The sequence below is a fragment of the Panicum hallii genome, chromosome 8 (assembly GCF_002211085.1).
Source record: "Panicum hallii strain FIL2 chromosome 8, PHallii_v3.1, whole genome shotgun sequence".
NCBI lineage: Eukaryota > Viridiplantae > Streptophyta > Magnoliopsida > Poales > Poaceae > Panicum > Panicum hallii.
In genome coordinates this window covers 36,521,987-36,545,367 of record NC_038049.1, presented here as the reverse complement: position 1 = coordinate 36,545,367, position 23,381 = coordinate 36,521,987, and the positions used below count along the sequence as shown (strand labels likewise).

Genomic DNA, 23,381 nt, shown 5'->3' with positions numbered 1-23,381 from the left:
GGATTAGGGGCTACAAAACAGGCCGCTGGTTTCTCATCACCCCATACCATACTAAAAGAGGTCTCGGGAGTGTGGATTGCAATGCGCAAGATGTATGCTGTTACAAAATACCCACCCAAATCAAAGAGAAGAATCATTGGTGAACCTGCTAATATTCTTATCGATAGGCCTGTGCGTGCTATCAAACCCAGTAGGTTGGTAAAGTCTCCATTCTTATGCAAGCAATACTCCTTCACGAGGCATGACATTAAGGCTGCGGAAGACGTCTTCAGACTCACAATTTCAATCAATGACAATGACTCCTTAAAGTAAGGATTGTTATAATACTATTACCTACTAACAAAAAACCTGTTGTTGACATCCTTAGCTGAAAGCTGATAATTATTCATTCATCAGGAAGATTTGGGTGCACATCTCCAACTCAGTGCCCATGAAACTAAATCTAGATGACATTCAACAAGCCCTCAAGATAGATCAAGCCATGAAAGAAGACACATTCAACGTTGTTGTTCAGGCACTACATGAGGATGAATTGCAGAAATTTGGTTCAACTAAATTTCTTGGATGGCGGCACTTCCTTAATCAGGATTTCTCTGTAAGTATGCACACATACGCATATTGCATCGGGTCTCGCCATCCCAATTTACACGCAACATTAACTATCATCTCAGATGTACACAATTGCTGCTAATGGTCACTGGAATCCTGCTGACCACATACATTTTTTCACTGACGACACACTAGTTCCATACAATGTGTCAACCTGTCGTCTGGTGAGTTGTGAATACATACCCTCAAACTAACATGATGCTCACATCAAGTACTAACATTACCCTCTAATGATATCGTAGATTTTTGTTCCCATCCACCAAGTGGACTATTTCGCTCTGTATGTATTTGATACAGAGAACAGGATGATTACCATAATAGACCCAAGTAGAGATAACAATCCAAAAAGACACACCAAAACTATGCTACAGGTATCCAAAGCTTTGCAAGAGTGTCTTAAGATGTCCTTCCCAGGATGGGATGAGGATATCCCAAGTTGGGCACCCAAGTACCCCTCAAACAACCTCCAAGATTTTAACAAGTTGAGTATACTAATATATTAATTCATTTACACTATCCATTATTAAATGTCACTACACCACTAACCATACCTCTTCATGCTAGGGTTGATTCCGCATTCCAAGTCCTACACTACATGAGGAACTAGGATGGCTCACGTCTTGCCAACCCTATACCCACGGTTTGAACCTACATATCTGCGCTCCATATAGAATACCCCGCATCAATGAATTTTCTTACATTTCCCTCCACCATGTAAACCAATTCTAGGATTCATTGACCATGCGGAAGGATTTTTTGGTAAACTTGTTGTCGTTCAAAAACAATGAAGCCATACTACCAGAACCTGTGCAGAAGTTCATCATATTGATGTCGCTCAAATGAAAGTATCAACCATGCAGACTATGAAAAATTTATCAATCTTCCGGATATCTTCAGACTTTTATAGTATCTTTTTGTTTTTGCATGTCAACATACTCTCTTAATAAAAAACTATGAATACTTGCACCGGTTGTGGGTGCTGATGCGATGTTTTTTAATATTTGCTTCAATCCTGTAATAATGGAGTCAGCTTGCAACTACTAAGACCACTTTCTCCTATTAAAATTAGTTGTGTATCATACTACACTGCATTAGTATGCCACCATACTCCACCAATTCTTCCTCGCAATATGAGTACAAAGAATTACCTATGCCACTAAAAATGAGAAAACAAAAGTATACTATACTCTGACTAATACGTGAAAATTTTCCAGCTACATAAGCAACACAAGTACAATCCTACTAAGGATTCAGGCCAAGGGTATGTCATCATACGTTGATGGTTATTCAAATCCATTCGATTCGTACCATAAGATAGATCATGTGGGTCGTATGCCCTGATACATTGTCAAATTGAGTAAAAAGAACTTCAATTCCAAACATCAAAATGTTACCATCAATGAAAAAAACACAATAACAATCTGTCCATATAAAATGATTTTCAAAATCTTACTGCATACTAAACAAGCAAGCAACCAAATTTATGGTTCCTAAACAACAATGTCATGGCCCAATCTACATTCCTATATACATGGTGAACTAATCCTTCCGCTTGTATGTAGACTCACGCCCACAAGTGGTCCAGTTGTGGCCAGTCTGCCCACACTTGCTGCAGTACCTTATCTGCATCCTCCTACCACTGTCCTCTGGGGAACTCCCATATGCGGTCTTCTTCTTCTTCTTTGATATCTGGACACTCGCACTTTCAGCATTCGACACATACCTCGAGCTTTTTGGACGACCTCTCCACCTTCTCATTTCTGATGGTTGTATCTCTGTTTCAAGCATGTAATCATACTCCTCAGTTCCCTCACAGAACTCTCCATTATCCTCCCCCACTTCCTCAGGCTCACTAATACTACCATCACTCTTGTCCGTGTCATCCATCTCAACTGTATCAGGCATTTTCCACAAAATTCGATCACATTTCCATCTGTCCTTCATACTAGAATCAGACTCAGTACACCTCAACTTCAAGTTCTCGATCAGCTTCAACAAACCCTCAACAGCCATCTGACATGTATCAATACTAGTATCACCGATCCTGACAAATTCTAATGCACGTGTATGCAACAGGGCGTGTCGGTAGCCCCGTGACTCAGCTGCTTCCTTGTCCTTCAAAAATCCTTCCAAGTGATCAGGTATCTCATCCCTTGCAGTTTTAGTCCACCTCTTCAGTACATACTTTTTAGGGATTTCTTTGAATCCATAATGTACTAGGACCTGCATTGTGGGAGTGCAAACACATGTGTCATATTAATGGCAAACATCATTAAACTTGTTACGATTCGGAAAACTTTAAAATATATCGAAACTCACCATCAAAATGTGGCTGCATAGTATCCCCAAATACTCAATGAGCTTGCAAGAACACTATAAAATTTTTCCTCAGCAAAGTTGGCATCAAGGTCATATGCATCTGTTTCCCATAATTTCTTGGTTTTATTCCCATTATACACCACACACAACTCATTATCACTTGATGTTCTTTCAACCTTAAAAGAGAAACTTGCACAGAATTGTTCCTTAAATTTGATAAATGCACCTCTGGTGTGAACACTTGCAGCATGACTCTCAATTGGGGACGAAGTCGTTGTGCTCACTTTCCCCTGAATGTTAATAGTATGAGAAAATCATGTGACACCTGATGATTTATGTTGATATCAAAATAATAGCTACAGACTAGTATATGGCCGTAATTTAATTGAGGAAACAAGCACTTACGTTCTAACAATGGAATTCTTCAGTGTTCTCAGCCTGGATTCTGTCATAGAAGAAGTTCTTGTACCTTTTAGCAAAACCATTTATTGAGGACGAAGGCTTCACATACTTTTTCAAAACATGATTCATGCTTTCACTACACTGAGTGGTTGACATTTTTGCAAAAAAAACTCTTTGAAGTATGCAGGTGCCCACTTCTCCCTCATGTCCCACATCCTATCCAGGTATATACTCTCTTCCAGACCGTACTTCTCCCTTACTGCTTTCTAGGCCCTTTCAAACTCATCAGGGGTATTAGGCAAATTAATTGCTTCATGGAACTCATCCTTGAAGGTACTACGCTTCCTACTATATATATTTCCAATGTTTTCCTTTGCTTTCTTCAGGACATGCCACTTGCATACTCTATGCTTAGCACGTGGCCATACTTCACTGATTGCTACATCCATCTGGTGACAATTATGTGCATAATGATGACAAAACAAATCAGTACATCCTTATTGATTGTTTACTCAAAACACAGACTCCAAGACTATTAAAAAAATTGGTATACCTGTAAATATAGGCACTGGTTCCTTGCCTTGCATAGCTTTAGTGAATGTCTTGAAAAGCCATTTGAACGACTCAACAGTTTCCTCTCTCAATAATGCACACCCAAACATAACTAACTGATAGTGGTTGTTAACCCCAACAAATATACCAAATGGCATGTTGTACCTGTTAGTGTGATATGTGGTATCAAAAGTTACAACATCCCCAAAATGCTCAAAGCTGAGTCTAGATGACGCATGTACCCAGAATATATTCTTTATCTTTGAGGCACTATCAACTTGAACTGTATAGAAGAAATTTCTATTCTGCAGTTGCTGTTCCCTGGAAAAATCCAATGTCTTCTGAACATCACCACTGCACTCATCCTTTCTCAAGTCGTACACTAGTCTATTCACTGCCTTCCTTGTGAATGGTGCCAATGACCATGTAGGCCTGCAACTAAACCATACATATTCGAACGTGGTACTCCCTTATCAACCATTTCGGCTAGAATACTCTTAGTGCCATCATCAATATGATTGTGTAATCTGAAGTTACTAGTATGACTAAAGTCCCGCTTTAGACCATAGTTGTGAGCTGACACAAATGCATTGACCATCCATTGATGTTGTTCACCAAAACGATACATCCTGGTCATAGCTTTGCACCCAATCCTAGTTCGGTTCGCACCTGCACTACGATCATAGAACTGCGTAATTTAAGCCCAGATTTAAACAACACACACATACACACCATTCGTAAAGAACTACAACAAAACACAATTGTAAAATCAGTGTACATGCCTCTCGAATGCAGCAGAACTCTTGCATGGTCTTAACGCCCGATTTTTTATTTTTATGGCACATGGACCTTCTTATTCCGAACCCTTTAAACCTCGCATACAAGTTGTAGAATAAGTACCCATCAATCTCCTCCTTGAAAAGCTGGCCCATCTTTGGTTCCAGATTAGAAGGATCTGAATAAAAATCTGGTATATCTGCAAGGTCTTCATCATTCTCACCACTACAGAATGAAGAAAACAAGACGAAAGCTTAATCCTCATTAAGTAATCCTAATCCTAACTCTACGAATGTATACAAGTCCGCAAAACGAGAATGAATGAGATTGAGTTACATACTTTCCCAACAAAACCAATTGAAACCGGCCATCATGTACAGCTTCTCCAGCGCAATCAACGATTGGTCCGTCTTCTAGCAACCAGCCATCAGGTGCCCCCTGATCATCCATCATCATGATCGGACCTCCGGCGACGTCGCCACTCCCTGCACTCATACCTTCTTCCTCAGTCTCCAGCTCCGCATGACCATGGTGAGGTGCTTCCTCAAACGCCTCATGAGCTGAACCACCATTGCCAGCATCCATACCCCGCACCTCCATCGCCCGCACCGGAATGCTACCGTCTCTTCGCACCCAAGTCAATGGCAACACAGGTGTAGATGTCATGCCCATTTTATCGCTATTCAAATTTACTTCTGTCCGCACAGTTCGCAACCATGAGTGCATGCATTCATGCACTACTAACCACTTTCGCTTATCTCGGGAAAAACAACTAACCTCCCTGTTTCTAAGTGCTTGCAGGGACCATGTTTTCAATTTTGAAATTCATAACGAGCCAAATGTTCCCTGCATGCACGAGTTGCCCAACCACACCGTACAGATAGTTGACTCAGGAGCTCCAGATCACTTCTTTTCACATCATCCACCATGCATTTAATTTCTTAGTGAATACTACGAGGTCAGAATATTATTCGTCCAGTACATATTGTTCAACACAAGCTCCAAACATTTATTCTACCACATCGACCATGTGGTTGACATAATCTACGAATGCCGCACCTTATAATAATAATTATGGTATAATACACTCAATCATATGATAAATAACGACAACATACACTCTAAAACGTGACGAATTCCAACCCAAGTGAATTAGTAAAAAATATTTTTATTCAGGGAATTAGATCTTGATAGCATACAAATTGACTTCGACTGACCTAGACATACTAACCAGATTGGACCTGCCATAAATAGAAATTCCATAAGTAAATCAAATTTCGACAAAAATTCTACTAGTTCATCGGAGTTTACAAACTCCCGACAAATTTCCCTGAAACTACTCCTTCCCCTATGAGAAAACTACGGTACAAAATAAGCCGGTGACGCCTGATCCTTCATCTTGTGCCACATGCAAGCCTTTGCAGGAGTATCTGCTCGTACCTCACCACCATGATCCTCCACATGACCATCATCATCATCTATGATAACAACGCTATCACAGACACATAAAAAAAATAAATGGGTCCCATGTTGTTTAAAACGAGGAAGTAATCCAACATCAATAATATAAACACAAATCTGCAAAAGATAGTATGACAATGTTTCTACCTTGCTGCAGAGGTCCCCAATGGTAATGCAGTATGGCTTGGGCAAAGAATCTCATAGTGGCCTCGTCCACCACACTTCCAGCAAATCCTGGTTGGGAGCCGAAATCGCGCCGCCGAATGGCCACACGTAACACGGTTGTGTCCTGGCAACCCGCACTTGCCGCAATACCTCTGCCGTGGAAGAACCCTAGATCGGTTTGCCGAAGCCTGACTAGCATCAACGCCCACCTGCAGGCCCGGCCCTGGGGGGTCGAGCAGTGCCCCCGCCCCGGGCCCCCAAAACGTTGGGGCCTCCAAAATTCAAATACATATACATAAGTATATATATATAACTGGGCTAGGTCCAAGCAAGAAACAAGAGCCCAGAGCAGAGAGCCGCAAAGGCAGCGCTAAAGCCTAAAGGCTACAGTACAAGCTAATAAGCCTCGCGTCCATCTAATTAACGTAACATTCAGCGCCGCCAGCCACCGGCCATTGCTCTAACTCACAGTCGTCTGCTGGCGATTCATCTACTCACCCGGATTGGAGGCAAATTGGATTCCAATCTCCCTACACTCGTAAGCCTCTTCATTGATCCTCCTTCGCTGAATCAAAATTCAACTGTTAGCATCTGCCCTAGTACCCTCTATTTCAATGTCTTGTCTGATGATTACCTTTCTAAAATTCCAGCGCCCTCATGTCATCTAGAAGGCACCCATCAGGCAGTGAGAAAAGGAAAAAGAGGAAACACTTAGATGAGTTGACAGAATCACAAAGAGGATCCATTGATAAATTTTTTAAGCCCAATACTAGCGCTTCGAGAAATCAAGATGAGTGGGCGATAGTTGCTGTGGAAGAACAAACTAACACTAATCCAGAAGATCAAGACCCTACCGATGACAATGTTGGCATCAATACAGATGATAACAATGTGAGTAATCATGTGCCCTCTACCAGTGTAGATGAAGAACCAGTTTTTACTACAAATATGTATGATCCGGTAAACTGGGACAATCTTGATAATAAAGCAAGGGATATATTAGTGGAGAAAGGACCTATAAGAGAAGAAAATATTATATTTCCTTTGGATGCCAACTCAAGACATTTTTCATACAGTCATTACTCTAGAAAAATGAAAAATGGAGAGCTACGTGACAGAAAATGGTTAGTCTATTCAAAACAAGTTGACAAAGTATTTTGATTTTGTTGTAAACTTTTTGGTTCTCACAACCGCAAGAGCTATTTGGGGCTCGATGGTTTTAGAGATTGGAGGCATACTGGTGAGAGGCTGAGAGAGCATGAAGCTAGTGTTGATCATATTATCAACATGAACTCTTGGAATGAATTGAGAGCTAGACTAAGCAAAAATAAAACGATTGACAAGGAGTTGCAACAGGAGATTGCAAAGGAGAAAGAGTGCATAAGGAAAGTCATGCTAAGAATAGTTGCTATTGTGAAATTTCTTGGTAAACGAAGTTTAGTGTTCAGAGGATCTAGTGAGCAACTTTACAATGATCTTAATGGAAATTTCTTAGCTTGTGTGAGATGATTGCAGAATTTGGCTTTGTAATGGAAGACCACATTAGACATTTTAAAGACAAAGAGATTCAGTATCATTATCTTAGTCATAAAATTCAGAATGAGTTGATTTCTCTTATGGCCTCTGACATTATAAATTCTATCATAAAGACTGTTAAAGAAGCCAAATATTTCTCAATTATCCTTGATTGCACCCCTAATATGAGTCACCAAGAACAAATGAGTTTGTTGGTCTGATGTGTTGATATGTCTGATGGAAAAATAAAAATTGAAGAGTACTTTCTTGGTTTTTTAAAGGTGGATGACACATCTGGTGAAGGGTTTTTCAATATTTTTGTTGCTTCTATCAAATCATTTGGCCTCAATATTGATGACATTAGGGGCCAAGGCTATGACAACGGCTCTAATATGAAAGGAAAAAAATAAGGGAGTACAAAGGAGGTTGCTTGATATAAATCCAAGAGCTTTGTATATGCCTTGTGCTTGCCACAATCTTAATCTTACTCTTTGTGATATGGCAAAATCATGTCGTAAGGCTATTTCATTCTTTGGAGTTGTGCAGCGGATATATGTATTATTTGCTAGTTCTACCAAGAGATGGAGTGTTTTGCTTGAACATGTCAAAAATTTAACTGTGAAATTATTGAGTAGTACTCGTTGGGAAAGTCGAATTAAAAGTATCAAAGCAATTAGATATCAAGCTCCTGAACTAAGATCAGCTTTGCTATCATTGAGTGAAGATAGCGACACTGAAGCCAAGGATAGGAGTGATGCAAAAAATTTATTTGATATCCTTGGCAGCTTTGAGTTCATACTTAGTATGGTTATTTGGTATGATATTTTGTTTGCTGTAAATACTGTCAGCAAGAAGCTGCAATCACCATCCATGTGCATTGATTCTACCTTACAACAGATAGAAGGAATGCTGAGTTACTTTGACACCTATAGAAATGAAGGATTTGCTTCGAGTATGATCATTGCCACTGAAATTGCATCTGAAATGGGTGTAGAGACAACATTTCCAGTAAAGCGTCGTGCTACTAGGAAGAAACAATTTGATGAAACAGACTACAATGAAGCGATTTTGCAAGCTGAGAAGGACTTTGAAGTTAATTATTTTCTTGTTATAGTCAACAATGCAATCAGTTCACTGAAAAGTAGATTTGAGGAACTCCAATCATTCAAAGGTATATTTGGGTTTATAATGAGTTCAGAAACCTTGAAGTCATTGGATAGTGATGGACTAAAAGAGTGCTGCACCAAATTTTCAGAAACTTTCTCTCTAGATGGTTCATCTGATGTTGAGATAAATGATCTAATTTATGAGTTAACTGTTATGCAGTCCACTTTGCCAGATAGATCAATGTCTGCTATGGAGATTTTTGAATTTGTCCAGGAAGCTGATTGTTATCCTAATATTTCTATTGCATACCGGATCTTATTTACTGTGCCTGTGGCAGTGGCGTCATCAGCTGAAAGAAGCTTTTCAAAGTTAAAACTATTGAAGAATTATCTAAGGTCCATAATGTCTCAAGAAAGGTTAAATGGTTTGGCCACTTTATGCATCGAGAAGAAATTATTGGATCAGATCAACATTAATGCCATCATCGATGATTTCGCATCGAGAAATGCTAGAAGAAACTTTTAAGGTAATAATATAAATTGTATGCTATAAATATTGCTTTGGATATATTGAAGTGTTTTATTACTACTGTTGTTATTGTTACTATTAGTTTAGTATTATTATGGGGCCCCTCTTTTTAGTTCCGCCCCGGGCCAATAAAAACTCAAGACCGGGCCTGCCCACCTGCTCCGGCGGCATACTCCCCCTCAAAATATCCCTGCAATAAAGGCAGGTTATTCACGGCAACATACATGCAGAATATTCTTGATCAAACGAAGCGTTACATACCTTCTCTATGATATCTGATGCTCATAACCAACCGCACGACCTCCCTGTTCGATGATCTCTCCCATGTCCTCCTCCTCCATACTACCAGGTGCCATGATGGAGGGATTAGGATTTGCTAGCAATGACCTGGATGGCTGAAACATACCCCTTGATGACGTCCTGCTCGAGGATACATATAGACGGAGAAATCCATCGAACGATAAGCACGGCCCGATCCGATATTGATGCAGTATTTCTGAACGGCATGTAATTTTTTCGGTATACAGATCGCGTGGGTATTTCCCTCCCTCCCTTCATACGTACGCGCGCCAATATACGGAACAAGATTGGAACCTGTTAGCGCTGGGGTACCCGGTTGACCTCCGGAGACCATATACCTATAGTAGGAGTAGATACACGCGAGAGTAGGGAAAACCTATCCTATATATATATATATATATATATATATATATATATATATATATATTATATTTTACTTTTTCGGGAACTACTAGGTAGGATTTGCCAATTCAGTATTAAATTGTGAAATCATTGTATCACTCTTTACTTAAAACAATATAATGTCACAAGTTCTTTACGATACTCTCGACAAAAAGAGCTTAGTGCCTTGCTGTTACTACAAAAGCAACTATACATACTCAGGTAGTAGTGAGGTGTGCTATAAACTTGAATGTTTTTTTTTCATCCAAGTAGGTTTTCGTAATAGGCAGACATATTATATATAAGTAATATGGACGTGAGACGCTTAACGCATATATATCTAAGACTACAGAAGTTGACAATACCGGTGCAAAAGATCAAGATAATGGACGAGAACCTTTTCCAAAAATATGTTTGAATTTTTACTAGTGCGCATAATTTAGCATTCTAACACTTCACTAACAGTGTGTCCTAACGAATCCGACCCAGTTAGCTTGGCATTGGCTATAATTAATCTACTCATAAATATGTCAACTTTCGAAACCCAAGGAGGACTTGATCACCAGGTTCAGGAGCCTATAACATTATCCTTATTTGCTTAGAAAAATAACCAATCCATTTTCTGAATTTTGGCAGCAATAGAGTATAGAAACATAAAATTTGTTGCTCCTCATCAAGATAGGAGTAAAAGCTTCAACAATACAAAAGTTTAATAGTTCACAATCTGTTTAGTTTTCCATTACTTAATTTCAAACTTATATAAAAATAAATTATGCGCTCTCTTGACGTGTTCAAATTGCCTACTAACACTTTAGTGGTCACCGTCAGAAAATTGATGAGACAAAATAATTACAATTATTGTAAAAATGTTTTGTTAGAATAGAACTTGTATTTATTTAGGGTGGAAGCCAACTTTAGGAAATATATCCATTTCCGGACGTTTGAATGAAACAACAAGATCATATCCTCAAATTTAATGCTGAAACCCATTGGCAGAATTTCTCGAAAACTATAGTGCGATCTTGCACCAACAAGAGTTTAGCAAACCCAAAATTAAAAAAAGAACAAAATAAAGAAAACAACAAAAATATTTACATATCATTGGCTCATTGGCTGGCTGGCTGGGTTGTCTCCTTCCTTCCTCCCGTTCTTCCCTTCGCTCCCCGTCGCGTTGTTCAACGTTCAAACACTTCCACCTCCGCCTCCTCCCCAAGTCGCGCAGTCGCCATTGACGACCCCCTCCACCCTCCCCCTCCCTTAAATCCCTCCTCACCCGTCGCCTCCCTCACCATCGACTCCTCGTTTGCTCCAGCCTCACCGCATCCACAGCCAGCCCGGGAGATCTCCAAGAAGCCATCTTGGAATCCAAGAACCCAAGAATCGGAATCAGAGCCAGCCAAGATTCGAATTCCGAGCGACGAGCTCTCCGGCTAAAGTCCGAGAATTTTCCGCGGACGAAGAGCGCGTTGAGGCGTCTCGGGGACCAGAGGAGGAGGAGAGCCCGGGGGGATTAGGGAGGGGGCAAGATGGTGAGGCTGCCGTACACGACGGCGCTGACCACGCTGTTCAGCTACGGGCTGCTCTTCGCGTTTGGCCAGCTCAGGGATTTCTTCCGCAAGCTCGTCGACTGGTTCAAGGCCAAGAACGTCAAGGTAAGCGGGCGGCCTGGCTCCGCCGGCCGAATTCCGCCTCTCCCCGCCCGGATCCGGGAGGTTTCGTCGCAACTTTGGTTGGTCTTTCCCTTGGAGGTAGCCTGATTCGACGATTGGCTTGATGCAGGGGTACGCGCCGATCTGCCTGGGCCTGGAGGATTTCTATGTGCGCCGCCTATACCTTCGGATCCAGGTGAGATAAATGCATCCGAATTCGTTGGGAAATTGGCATTGTGATGATATCCCGGGCAGATTGTTGGTGCCTGAATAAATTTCTTTGCATTGTAATGAAATGGTTAGTCGCACATATATTGTGCAAGTATATTTTGCAGGTTCCTGTGAAAGTCATGACCATTTAGGAATTCAGGCGCACTGTAGTTTGTTCTCTGTTCAAAAGATTAGATCTTTTGTTGATGTGCGAGCATTTTCAGTGCAATCTGCTGATTTTGTAAGCTTATGTTCCCTGACTTTGCGCAGATAAGTTGGGTGGCTATGATGTTTGCTTGATTCTTCATGCCTTTGAATTTCATATGCACCTGACGATAGTGAACAGACAAACATGTAGTAAATGTCATTCTCGACCAAAATACTATATTCTGAAATAGTAGATGAGTTTGAGTGAGCTGCAAATTACATGTACTGTGCTAGTTAATATCGGATTCAAGTCTGTTTTGTTGAGCAGGATTGACCTCTTCAGCTATTTCATTGTTGATTAAATTGTATATAACCAATTCTCCCTTTCTGATTTTACAGGATTGCTTTGGTAGGCCGATTGCAAGCGCACCAGATTCATGGTTTGATGTTGTTGAACGAACCTCAAACGACAATAACAAGACACTACAGTAAGTATTGTTCTACTATTCTGATTTGTAAGAACCAATATTATGAACATAGTCAAGTTTATCATTGAAACTTTTCTCAAAGTTGGCAATTGAGTATCCGTGATCCATTCAGTCACAAGTTATGACCCAAAATAAATGGAATGCAAAACAAGTCTCAACTGAGGCTAATACTCTCACTATTGTTGCAGGCGTACCTCAAATACCACTAGATGCCTCAACTTGGGATCCTACAACTACCTTGGATTTGCTGCAGCAGATGAGTACTGCACTCCGCGTGCTATTGAGTCTCTCAAGAAATACTCAGCAAGCACCTGCAGTGTTCGTGTTGATGGCGGTATGCCTAGATTGTCAACATGCTTTTACTTTTCAATTTTTTAGGAAATGAAATGAGTAACCTGATTCCTTTCATCTGGCAACAGGCACGACCAAGCTTCACACTGAGCTGGAGGAGTTAGTCGCACGTTTCGTTGGAAAGCCTGCTGCTATCCTATTTGGCATGGGTTATGTTACAAACTCTGCTATCATTCCTTGCCTAATTGGAAAGGTTTGTTCACATTCTTATTATATCCATTTAACTAAAATGTGGGTGGACCAAGAGATGATTACTTATTTTACCTTTTCACAATATTCCAGGGTGGGCTGATAATTAGTGATTCTCTGAACCATAACTCAATTGTCAATGGCGCAAGAGGATCCGGCGCAACTGTCAGAGTTTTCCAGCATAACTGTAAGCTTCTATGCCTTTGAATAATGCACAGGAGTATTTGGTTTCTGGTTTTTTTATGATTTATGACTTATGGTTGCAAATGTATTCTTGCAGCCCCTGCTCATTTGGAAGAGGTCCTGAGAGAGCAGATAGCTGGTGGTCAGCCACGGACACACAGACCATGGAAGAAGATAATTGTCATTGTTGAGGGTATCTATAGCATGGAAGGGGAGCTGTGTAAGCTCCCTGAGATTATAGCTGTCTGCAAGAAATACAAGGTTCGAATAGTTTTCTTGTACTTTCCGTTCAAAGTTTGGCACATAAACTATTATTTTCTGCTCATCAACAAAGGGGATTGATCATATTCGTTTACTCCTTTTTTTTGTCAAACAGGCTTACACATATCTGGATGAGGCTCATAGCATTGGTGCTGTTGGGCAGTCTGGCCGGGGCGTTTGTGAACTCCTTGGGGTTGACCCAGCTGATGTAGATATAATGATGGGTACTTTCACCAAGTCTTTTGGATCATGTGGTGGATACATTGCCGCATCAAAGGTGCATATCACTGAAACAACCATATTATGATTATAGTACTTAGTTTGACTGCCCTGAAGTACTAATTCTTCTCGCTATAACTTTCAGGAGATAATTCAGCACCTGAAGCATAGTTGCCCGGCCCATCTGTATGCTACTTCCATGTCACCACCTGCAGTGCAACAAGTTATCTCTGCTATTAAAGTTATCCTTGGGGAGGATGGCTCCAACAGAGGTACTAAGCAAACTTGTACAACTTTTTGGTCCTTCTCATTTGCAACTATGTGTTTCACTAGAATGTTCCATTGAATCATCATTTTCTGCTTGTGATATGTTGCAGGTGCCCAAAAACTTGCACGCATCCGTGAGAATAGTAATTTCTTCAGGTCAGAGCTCAAGAAGATGGGTTTCGAGGTTCTTGGTGACAATGACTCTCCTGTCATGCCCATAATGCTATACAATCCGGCTAAGATTCCTGCATTTTCTAGGGAGTGCCTTAGACAAAAGGTTAGTAGTAGAGTTCGTTGTAATATTCTGAAGATCCAAATAGCACTATGCTTCTGATATAGTTTTCTTTCAAAATGTCATTTCCTTGAGAAGTGTAGTAGTAACTAGCAATCTGCATGTAATCCATATCCATCAATATTTGCACCATCAGTTATTCTTCTTATTTGTCATGGAACTGATAAGGTACCTATATTTCAGGTTGCTGTTGTTACTGTGGCATTCCCTGCGACACCTCTTCTTCTTGCAAGAGCTCGTATCTGCATTTCTGCTTCACACACTAGGGAGGACCTGGTGAAAGCACTTGATGTGAGTTGTTTTTCTCTTTTCGTATGTAAATGCTTCATTTATTGTGATAGGCATTAATAGAGCTGAAGTGACGTGGTGCTTGTCTGTGCAACCCACTTTCAGGTTATCAGCAGAGTTGGTGATCTTGTAGGCATCAAATACTTCCCTGCAGAACCACCAAAGATTGCTGAAGCTGGTCATGATAAACTGGAGTAGGGACGAACCCTGAGTTAGCCCATGAATGAATGAAGTTGTAGAATTCCTCGGGGAGTTATCAACAAATCATTATGGAAACAAGCACACATTGAGCAGTTTCATTGGGATTTTGTCGATACGCAAGAGTCCAGAATCAGTCCTATTAGCTGACTATTGTTTGTTGATTGTACAACTATCCTTCCAAATGTGTATAGCTGGTCGAAGTTCAGTTGTTCTGTTGTTAATCCATTCTTGATATGTAATACAATTAGATGCAATATGAATTTTCTGCAGAACATCCCTAAGATTTTCTGCAGTCGGACCATTGACAACTATGAAGGCCTCTTGCTTTCATGCATTTTTCATATTCAGGTTATATGTGACCAAATAGATGTCTCTTATGAAAGATTTTGCTTAGCTTCAGTAAAGATATTGTAGAAAGATTTGATTATGCAAATCTGTACCTCTGATGCTCAATCCTGTATACGCCTATTTCTGAGGCTGCTGGCCTCTCTTCTAAGGAGAGCATGGATGATTAATTGATTATAAAAGATTTTTTTGTTATTATTTATAATGGAATTTGTACTTGAAGATGTACTCAGTTTAAGTCACAAATTGCAACTCAGCCCTGTCAAAAATACATAATTGAGATAAGAACACCATTCAGCATCTATCTACTTTGATAATACTATAGTATGAAACAGAATACCTAGATTTGTCCGGAATCATAGTTTATGGCCAGTTTGGCCAACCATGTCCTTCTCGCCAGTTAAATTCATATGAGCTAAGATAAATCGCGGATAAAGACATACTGCAGCGTAGAGTAAACTTTTGTAAAAGAAAAAAACACGTTTGCATTTTTCACTACTTTTGCTGTATGTAATCATGTATGTGTTAGATGGGACCAAACTGATTTCTTTACAAAAAAAAATTACAACTGTACCCTACCACTGCGAAAATCCATACACCGCCATGTGAAAGATAAAAAAAACACCATCGACATTTTTTTTTGAGTGTACATACATATAATAAGCTTTGTAACGGAATCCATAACTAGTATAATGGTAAGGAATATACTAATTTTCATGTTTATCAAACACGGAAGAAAAATGAATAGCTCCCAACAATTTGTTCCTATCCGTGTGTTTATATTTCCTAATTTCTACGGACCGTCCATTTCTTTTTTTTTCCAATTTTTCTCCGAAGTTTTTTTTTGTTATTTGGATAAATGCTTTAAAAAATTTATGTGAATTCACTCTTTAATGCTATTCTTTTGACTTAAATGTGGCGCACAATTTCAACCTAAAACGTGTTATTTAAAACTGGACCAGCGAAGATGGATGCCAACTCATTTGTGTTTTGTCCACCTAATCAATTTAGCCTTGCAACTTGTTGGAAATGCAAATTCCACGGCAGCAAATCGCTGTTAACTGATTCACACTTAGAACACTCGGGATGGGATTTTTCCACTGGAAATTCGGGAGTGATGCTGACTCAAAATAGAGACCGGTAGAAAAACGCATGAGCGACGAGGACGACAGAAACTATAGTCAATTCTCCCCCTCATGTAATGCAAGATTGACGCAATATAAATTTTCTGCTGAGCTGGTAGTCCAGTCAGAATTATGATTACTTCATATTAAGTGAGGATTAGGAATGGTTTTTTCCCTTCAATAATACAAATTATTTTCACATGTAAAAAGAATGGGCGCCACGGCCCAGCCCGATTTGGACCATTTTTTTAGGGTCCAATGGCGCTACTTGGCAGGCCCTAGCACTTATTTTAGGCACAAAATTTAGAGCCTGATTGGTTTGTTCCGAAATATGCTTTGCCAAAGTTTTGGCAAATATAAATTTTGGCATCCATTTGGTTGGAATCCAAAAAATTAGCACACCTCACAAATTACTTGCCAAAATTTCGGCAAAAAATTCTTGCCAATATTTTGGCCTACCCTAGTTTTGACGAGGTAAATTTTGAAATCAAACCAATTACGCTCTTAGGCTTTTTTTAGGCCTGAGCTCTAAAATGCTCAGGTCAAGTAAGGGGATCTGCAAAACCTAATTTTATCTAAATTCCTAATTCTTGCTACCCATTTTCATCTTGATACCTAAAAGGTTGGGCTAAGAAAAGCATAACCCTGACAAAAACATACTGTTGCAGAGACTTAATCTGAATATTTAAAATTGCAGTTTTAGAAGTACTTTTGTCATATTGGTTAGCTGGGACCAAACTGATTTCTTTTACAGGAAGATGACAACTATATTCTACCACTGTGAATGAACAGTGGTGTCTGGAGGGCATCAAAACTGGTGGAATCTGGGACTGTGAATAGCACCTAGAAATTTAAGTTTTTTTTTCCGACCCTAGCTTGAACATCCATTCAGTATGGATTTTTTAATTGAATATTTTCATAAAAAACCATTTCACTCCCTTGAAATCCGTTTTCAGTTACATAAATACATTATCTTCAGAACTATTAAAACAGGATCACTGACTCCATGGTACTGATATTTTGACTTCTTTTTGTTGAAAGTACAGTACTATTTTATGTTAAAATTTTGTGAGGAAAAAAAACAGATGATATCAAGCTCTAATGCTCTATGTCCAGAAAATGTTTAATTGAATCCTCCCAGCGATCTCATAGCCATTGGCATGATATAGTTTCTCGATCTAAATCCTAAATCCATACCCCTAACATCCAAATCCAGCTTAATTTAATTTAGATGTACATGATAAAAAAAGAACTCTTCTCTATTGCCCTCAAATGAAAAAGAAAAAGAAAAACTCCTCCCTCTGGTAGAATCATCAGTGCAGTGTGCACGTAGCACGGGTACCGCGGCTGTTAAGCCATGTACTGTAGCAGATTTCCTCGCACGATCCGAAATCTGGGGGAAACCAGGAGTGACGGTGGGCATGGTTGGTGCCAAGCGAGAGCGGCAACTGACAAGGACGGACAGACATACGCGCACCAGCGGTAGTGTGCACAGCGACGACCTGTACGAGGAGTCGACTGGCGGAGGAGGCGGAGTTCCAAGATCCACCACCACCCGCGCGCGAGAAATACTCTCAGGTCGTCTTCTCCCTCGATCCCATCTCCTCTTCCCCCTTCTCCGATCCGATCGATTTTTCGCGGAGCGCTGCGTTTCCTGGCTGCACAAGTTTCTTGGGGGGTTTCTTTGTAAGTTCACTTATTTTTTCCTCTTCTGGTTGCGGGGGAAATTTGGGGGTTTGGTCTGGGGTTCGATCGGCGGAAAGCTGCGATCTTTGTGTGGTTAAGCCATCGATTCTCCCTCCCGGAGCGGGCAATTTCTGCTATTTTCCTCTTTCATTTTATTTGCTGTTCCGTTGATCCTTCTTTTTTTTTTGTTTGGTTGTTTTCTTGGGTTTCGGTTTTGAGCCACGGAATGGAGATTTTGATCTTGTAATTTTGGGAATTTCGTCTCAGAGGAGCGATTCGTTCCCGGGTCTGCCCTCGGATTGATCAAGAAATGGAAAAACAAACCCTGTTTCCCCTGTTCTTCAGGTCCTAGTTGGCAATTGTTTCTCAGAATATGCGATTTCTATCAGTCCAAATTGCAGACTCCATGTGAGCTGGTGCTAATCTGACTACTTCCTGATACTCGATCCTTGATCCATTTCCCGATCCGTGTTACCTCTTGTCAGTTAGAAGTTTAGAACCAAGTGCTGCTTTGTGCGAATTCATGCATATTCGAACACTAAATTCGTGTTGATTCCTGCTAATGATCACTAGTTAGTGTCTCGTGCTGATATAAAAAAAATTTGTCCCTGTTGTTTGTTTGTGACCAGATGGCATTTGGGAACTGTGCGAGTGATTGGGTTTTATTAGGATTCTAGGGGACACCGTCATGGCATACTTCCCAGAGGAAGTGGTGGAGCAGATCCTTGGCTATGTAACCTCGCACCGGGATCGCAATACCACGTCGCTGGTGTGCCGGGCATGGTACCACATTGAGCGCCGTAGCCGCCGCTCGGTGCTTGTAAGCAACTGCTATGCAGTGCGCCCAGAGCGTGTGCTTGTGCGGTTCCCCAGCATGCGCTCGCTGAGTGTGAAGGGCAAACCACACTTTGCTGACTTCGACCTTGTCCCAGCGGGGTGGGGCGCCACGGCTGATGCATGGGTGGATTCGTGTGCCCGTGCGTGCCCTGGCCTTGAGGAGCTCCGGCTGAAGCGGATGGTTGTGACTGATGAGTGCCTCAAGCTGATTGCTGGCTCTTTTACCAACTTTAAATCACTTGTCCTTGTCAACTGCGAGGGGTTCAGCACTGCTGGCCTTGCTACTATCACTACCAATTGCAGGTGAGAATTTTGAAAGCTTCAAGATTTTTATGTCACATTTCCTCAAACTGAGAAATAGTGTACTGAGTATTGTTTTAGTTCATCCAGCATGGCCATTCAATTAACAATAATGTGATTCAATTCATTGTTATCTTTGCGATCTTCTTTCTGCTTAGTTTATTTTGTGCACCATTTTATACCAGATCATGTATGCTTTTCAATCTCTGATTTCTCTGTATAATTGGTTGGATCTTGATGTTCAAATTTATCTATTGCGTGTTTACCTGTCAAGATTTCCTAATGTGAAATGTGAAAACAATGCAAAATCTACCGAAAAAAGTTCTCTACAATTCCGTTTGTATTACCATTCAGTAGTTGAACTTGTTTTGAGTAGCTTTTGGCAATTTCTATGTAGCTCTACCTGTATTAGTCTTCTTTGATTTTGGCAGCCATGAAATTTGGTTTATGATTTCTTTGATTTATCTCTGAGTATCATCATTGAGATCGTGAATTCTTTGCAGGACACGGACCCTTGAAAGTCTGACAAAATGTGGTATAGTAGTTTCTTTTTAAGTCTGATTAGTACAGGTCTACTGCGTGAGTGTTTATATGGTTTCTTTTCCTTGTCTTTATTTCAATATAAAAGTACATAATGGTTTAGAAACAGCAAAATTGAATCTCGTGACTAGAACAATTACAGTTCAAATCTGGAAAAAAGATCAATGGACTGATTGCAGTTCATTATATTATTGGTTTCCAGCTCTGACTTATTCTGTTGTGTGAAGAAAAGTTTAGGGGTATTTGTGTATTTGCCCCTACTTTGCAGTGGAATTTTGATTTTGTGCTCTTCTTTTCAACTTTGTGATTTTGCCCTTACTATTCAAAAGTCAACACGATTTTGCCCCTAGTCAACGTGATTTTGCAACTAATCAATGGTCAAAACAGGGGCAAAATCACGCTGACTAGGGGTAAAATTGCATTGACTTGTGAATACTGAATAGTAAGGACAAAATCACAAAGTTGAATAAAATGAGGTCAAAATTACAATTGCATTGCAAAGTAGGGCAAGAACAACAGTTTATTTTCATTGTCATCTTCCTGTTTAGTTCTGCTAGAGATATTACTTATGGTTGTCCACTCCTTATATATTTTACCACTCTTTGCTTTCAGGTTTCTTAAGGAACTGGACTTACAAGAGAGTGTTGTGAAACATCGAGGCCATCATTGGCTTAATTGTTTCCCAAAGCCTTCTACAGAACTAGAATCCTTGAACTTTGCTTGCTTGTCTGGGGAGGTGAATGCTTCTGCATTGGAGGGACTTGTTGCAAGGAGTCCGAATCTTAAAAGGCTAAGGTTGAATCGTCGTGTTCCATTTGATGTTTGGTACAGAATACTTGGTCGCACACCTAAGCTGGAGGATTTAGGTACAGGATCTTTTGTAACAGGCAATAACCCTGCTGAATATGTCAGTTTATCCTCTGCTCTCGGAAAGTGCAGTTCACTAAAGAGTTTATCAGGTTTTTGGGCTGTTACGGGCTTTTATCTTCGAGGAATTTTTTCAGTCTGCAAGAACCTTACATGCTTGAACCTCAGCTGTGCTCCATTAATTCAAAGTGCTGATCTTATCAATATTATTCGTCGGTGTACGAAACTCCATGTCTTATGGGTAAGATTTTTTACTAGTGGTGTTTTGTACCCTTAAACATGTAGGAGAGTTTACTAGCAGTGTTGTTATGTAGTTTTAGGCTCTCGTTACATTAAACTAGCAGAACTGCCTTCATTAATAGCTGGCCAAATTTGAAAATGTAGCTGAATTTGCTATATAATGCATGCCTATTATTTATAAGACAATTGTGTCTACCACTTGACTCTAATGCCTATAATTTAAGTTGAGTTGCATTTGTTGTGGAACTATAAAAGTTTTAATTAACCTTAGCCTTTAACATCTATGCCTAAGTAAATTTGCAGGATACATCTCTCTTTTCTCTTGATTAATATGAATTTCCATTATGTCAATTATTTTCTCAAACATCTCTAATTTTAGGATTATTTTGGTGCCTTGACCCCACTTGTTGTTTTTACATATATAGATCACATGATGCAGTTTTTTAGGTTTTAACTTGGTAGGTCGTATTAGATTTGTCAGCTTAAAAAAATATTGTGTGTGTGTCTATTTCAAGGTTGATTACACAAGAATGATGGGAATGGGATATTTTGTTCATGTATGTACGCAGTTCTTTTTTTTTTTGGCAACAAATGTTCTACCGTTACATGCTTAGGTATGAGTTGCAGTCAGTATGCAAGAGGTCTGCATACTGTAAAAAATTGAAATGCATTTCGTGCAACTATCTGGTAATTCTTACAGTTAAGCAGACATACAAAGTCCAAGATACCACACAATGTTTTTTAAACTCCACCTTGTAGCTATATAGACATGTCATGATCTTAATAACTGCCAACGCAGCAATATATGGTCATGTATTTATTTGTGAGGAGACAGTTGGATAAACGTAAGGGTCCTATGAGAGAACAACCTTTTCAACTTTCCTCGGTATGTTTGATAGGTCACAACTGTTTGTTATATTTTATTTACTGCCGTGCACAAGAAAATTTTGCCCCCTCAACAAAGTCACTTGATATGATACAGCCTGTATGGATTTGATTCTTGTCACATCTAAGTGTGTTGGACTAGAGTGGCAATGTGATCTAATAAGTAACATCTTCACTGGGCAATCATTGGATAGGCTTCATCAAATTGTAATAGCAGTTGGAGGATTACACTCAGAGAAGCCCCATGTCTGGTTTGATTACAACAGTTCCAGTTCTTCAAATGTAACTTCAGGCTTACTGCTCTTATTGCCAATGAATAGTCCTAATAAGTGGATTATTGCGGTTAAACATTGACGATCATATATCTGTTTCAGTTGGTGATGGCCTTACTTTTTGCTTTTTACATAGTTGCTTATGCTTAATCCTTGTCTGCAGCTGTTAGATCACATTGGTGATGAAGGGTTGAAGGTTGTGGGCTTTTCTTGTCCTGATCTCCAAGAGTTGAGGGTATTTCGCAATAATGCAGACGCAGCTACTTTGACAGAGGAAGGGTTGGTTGCCATATCTTCAGGCTGTCGAAAGTTACAATCTGTTCTCTACTTTTGCAATCGAATGACCAATGCTGCACTGTTTACTATTGCAAAGAACTGCCCACAGCTGACATCCTTCAGACTATGCATTGTCGAGCTCAGTTCAGCAGATGCTATGACAGGACAGCCACTGGATGAAGGCTTCGGTGCAATCGTCCAGTCATGCAAAGGCCTTAGGCGTCTCTCCATGTCTGGCCTCCTCACGGACTGCGTGTTCCTGTACATTGGCATGTATGCCGAGAAGCTGGAGATGCTCTCCGTGGCATTTGTGGGGGGCAGCGACGATGGCATGGTCTACGTGCTTAATGGCTGCAAGAACCTCAAGAAGCTGGAGATCAGGGACAGCCCCTTCGGCGACACCGCCCTCCTTGCAGGGGTGGACAGGTACGAGGCGATGCGCTCGCTCTGGATGTCCTCCTGCAACATCACCCTAGGGGGCTGCAAGACCCTCGCGGCGAGCATGCCTGGTGTCAACGTGGAGGTCATTAGCAGGGCGGGAGCGAGCATCGATGAGGCGGATGAGGCATCCAGCAACGCAAAGAAGGTGGAGAAGCTGTATCTCTACCGGACGATCGCCGGACCCCGGGGCGATGCCCCTGGATTCGTCTCGCTACTGTAAGTGCTACCTACCGTAGCGGGCGGCTGAAGATGGTTCTTTCTTCCCTGAACCTGGGTTCCGGATGAACCCGGTGTTCTGAACCGTGCCTACCGTAGTTTTGGTACCGTTGGAAACATATGCTGTCTGTAGCGTTAACTTAAACCTTGGTGCTGTGTGGACCTTTTGCGCTGGACATGTAAGACCGTAGCTAATGTTTATGTTTATATGCTGGTTGGCACTCTGCGTAGTCTGTGATGTTGAGCTGTTGGTTGCCTCGAGTTTAAAGTTTTCTTTTCCTTTTAACTTTTTCCGGGAAAAAGGTGAAAGATCTTTGCTGATGAATAATCTTCTTCTGCGAAGGTAAAGATAGGCCAGATGGGCCTTCAAGTTGATATCTGTTGTTTAGATGTCTCGAAATCCTTCCTATTTAATAACAATCACTGTAGTGTACTGAGTAGTCTTAGTTTGGCCATCTGAATCAATAGAGAAAAAAAATTGATTGGACCAG

At 40.5% G+C, this 23,381-nt stretch overlaps 3 protein-coding genes across 5 annotated transcripts; all 3 read left to right on the top strand.

The window, feature by feature from the left end:
* Positions 1 to 8,298: 8,298 nt before the first annotated feature.
* On the top strand, positions 8,299 to 9,432 carry LOC112903750. The gene has a single exon (XM_025972967.1). It carries the CDS (start codon positions 8,299 to 8,301, stop codon positions 9,430 to 9,432), a length of 1,134 nt encoding a protein of 377 aa, XP_025828752.1.
* Positions 9,433 to 11,277: 1,845 nt separating this feature from the next.
* LOC112903481 (long chain base biosynthesis protein 2a) lies at positions 11,278 to 15,314 on the top strand. The gene is made up of 12 exons (XM_025972750.1): positions 11,278 to 11,768; positions 11,896 to 11,961; positions 12,522 to 12,610; positions 12,799 to 12,944; positions 13,030 to 13,154; positions 13,244 to 13,337; positions 13,431 to 13,594; positions 13,710 to 13,871; positions 13,959 to 14,085; positions 14,191 to 14,357; positions 14,556 to 14,663; positions 14,766 to 15,314. Exons 1-12 carry the CDS (start codon positions 11,643 to 11,645, stop codon positions 14,856 to 14,858), a joined length of 1,467 nt encoding a protein of 488 aa, XP_025828535.1. The 5' UTR covers positions 11,278 to 11,642; the 3' UTR covers positions 14,859 to 15,314.
* Positions 15,315 to 17,722: 2,408 nt separating this feature from the next.
* On the top strand, positions 17,723 to 23,120 carry LOC112902401 (transport inhibitor response 1-like protein Os11g0515500). Of its 3 annotated transcripts, XM_025971467.1 has the most exons (5): positions 17,723 to 17,908; positions 18,646 to 19,156; positions 20,306 to 20,559; positions 20,653 to 20,801; positions 22,121 to 23,120. In XM_025971467.1, exons 2-5 carry the CDS (start codon positions 18,705 to 18,707, stop codon positions 22,892 to 22,894), a joined length of 1,629 nt encoding a protein of 542 aa, XP_025827252.1. In that variant the 5' UTR covers positions 17,723 to 17,908; positions 18,646 to 18,704; the 3' UTR covers positions 22,895 to 23,120. The 3 variants fall into 3 exon arrangements, with proteins under 3 accessions (XP_025827252.1, XP_025827251.1, XP_025827250.1); XM_025971466.1 differs by having other exon boundaries at positions 17,723 to 18,016; positions 20,306 to 20,801; XM_025971465.1 differs by having other exon boundaries at positions 17,725 to 17,908; positions 20,306 to 20,801.
* The last annotated feature ends 261 nt before the right edge of the window (positions 23,121 to 23,381 follow it).

What these genes read in the sequence shown, in the direction of transcription:
- LOC112903750 (XM_025972967.1), top strand. Translation starts at nt 8,299, where the DNA reads ATGGCAAAATCATGTCGTAAGGCTATTTCATTCTTTGGAGTTGTGCAG.
- LOC112903481 (XM_025972750.1), top strand. Translation starts at nt 11,643, where the DNA reads ATGGTGAGGCTGCCGTACACGACGGCGCTGACCACGCTGTTCAGCTAC. An exon ending in CTGTCTGCAAGAAATACAAG is followed by an intron (nt 13,595 to 13,709) that starts GTTCGAATAGTT and finishes TTTGTCAAACAG; the next exon opens with GCTTACACATATCTGGATGA. An exon ending in GATACATTGCCGCATCAAAG is followed by an intron (nt 13,872 to 13,958) that starts GTGCATATCACT and finishes TATAACTTTCAG; the next exon opens with GAGATAATTCAGCACCTGAA.
- LOC112902401 (XM_025971466.1), top strand. Translation starts at nt 18,705, where the DNA reads ATGGCATACTTCCCAGAGGAAGTGGTGGAGCAGATCCTTGGCTATGTA. An exon ending in ACTATCACTACCAATTGCAG is followed by an intron (nt 19,157 to 20,305) that starts GTGAGAATTTTG and finishes CTTTGCTTTCAG; the next exon opens with GTTTCTTAAGGAACTGGACT. An exon ending in CGAAACTCCATGTCTTATGG is followed by an intron (nt 20,802 to 22,120) that starts GTAAGATTTTTT and finishes CCTTGTCTGCAG; the next exon opens with CTGTTAGATCACATTGGTGA.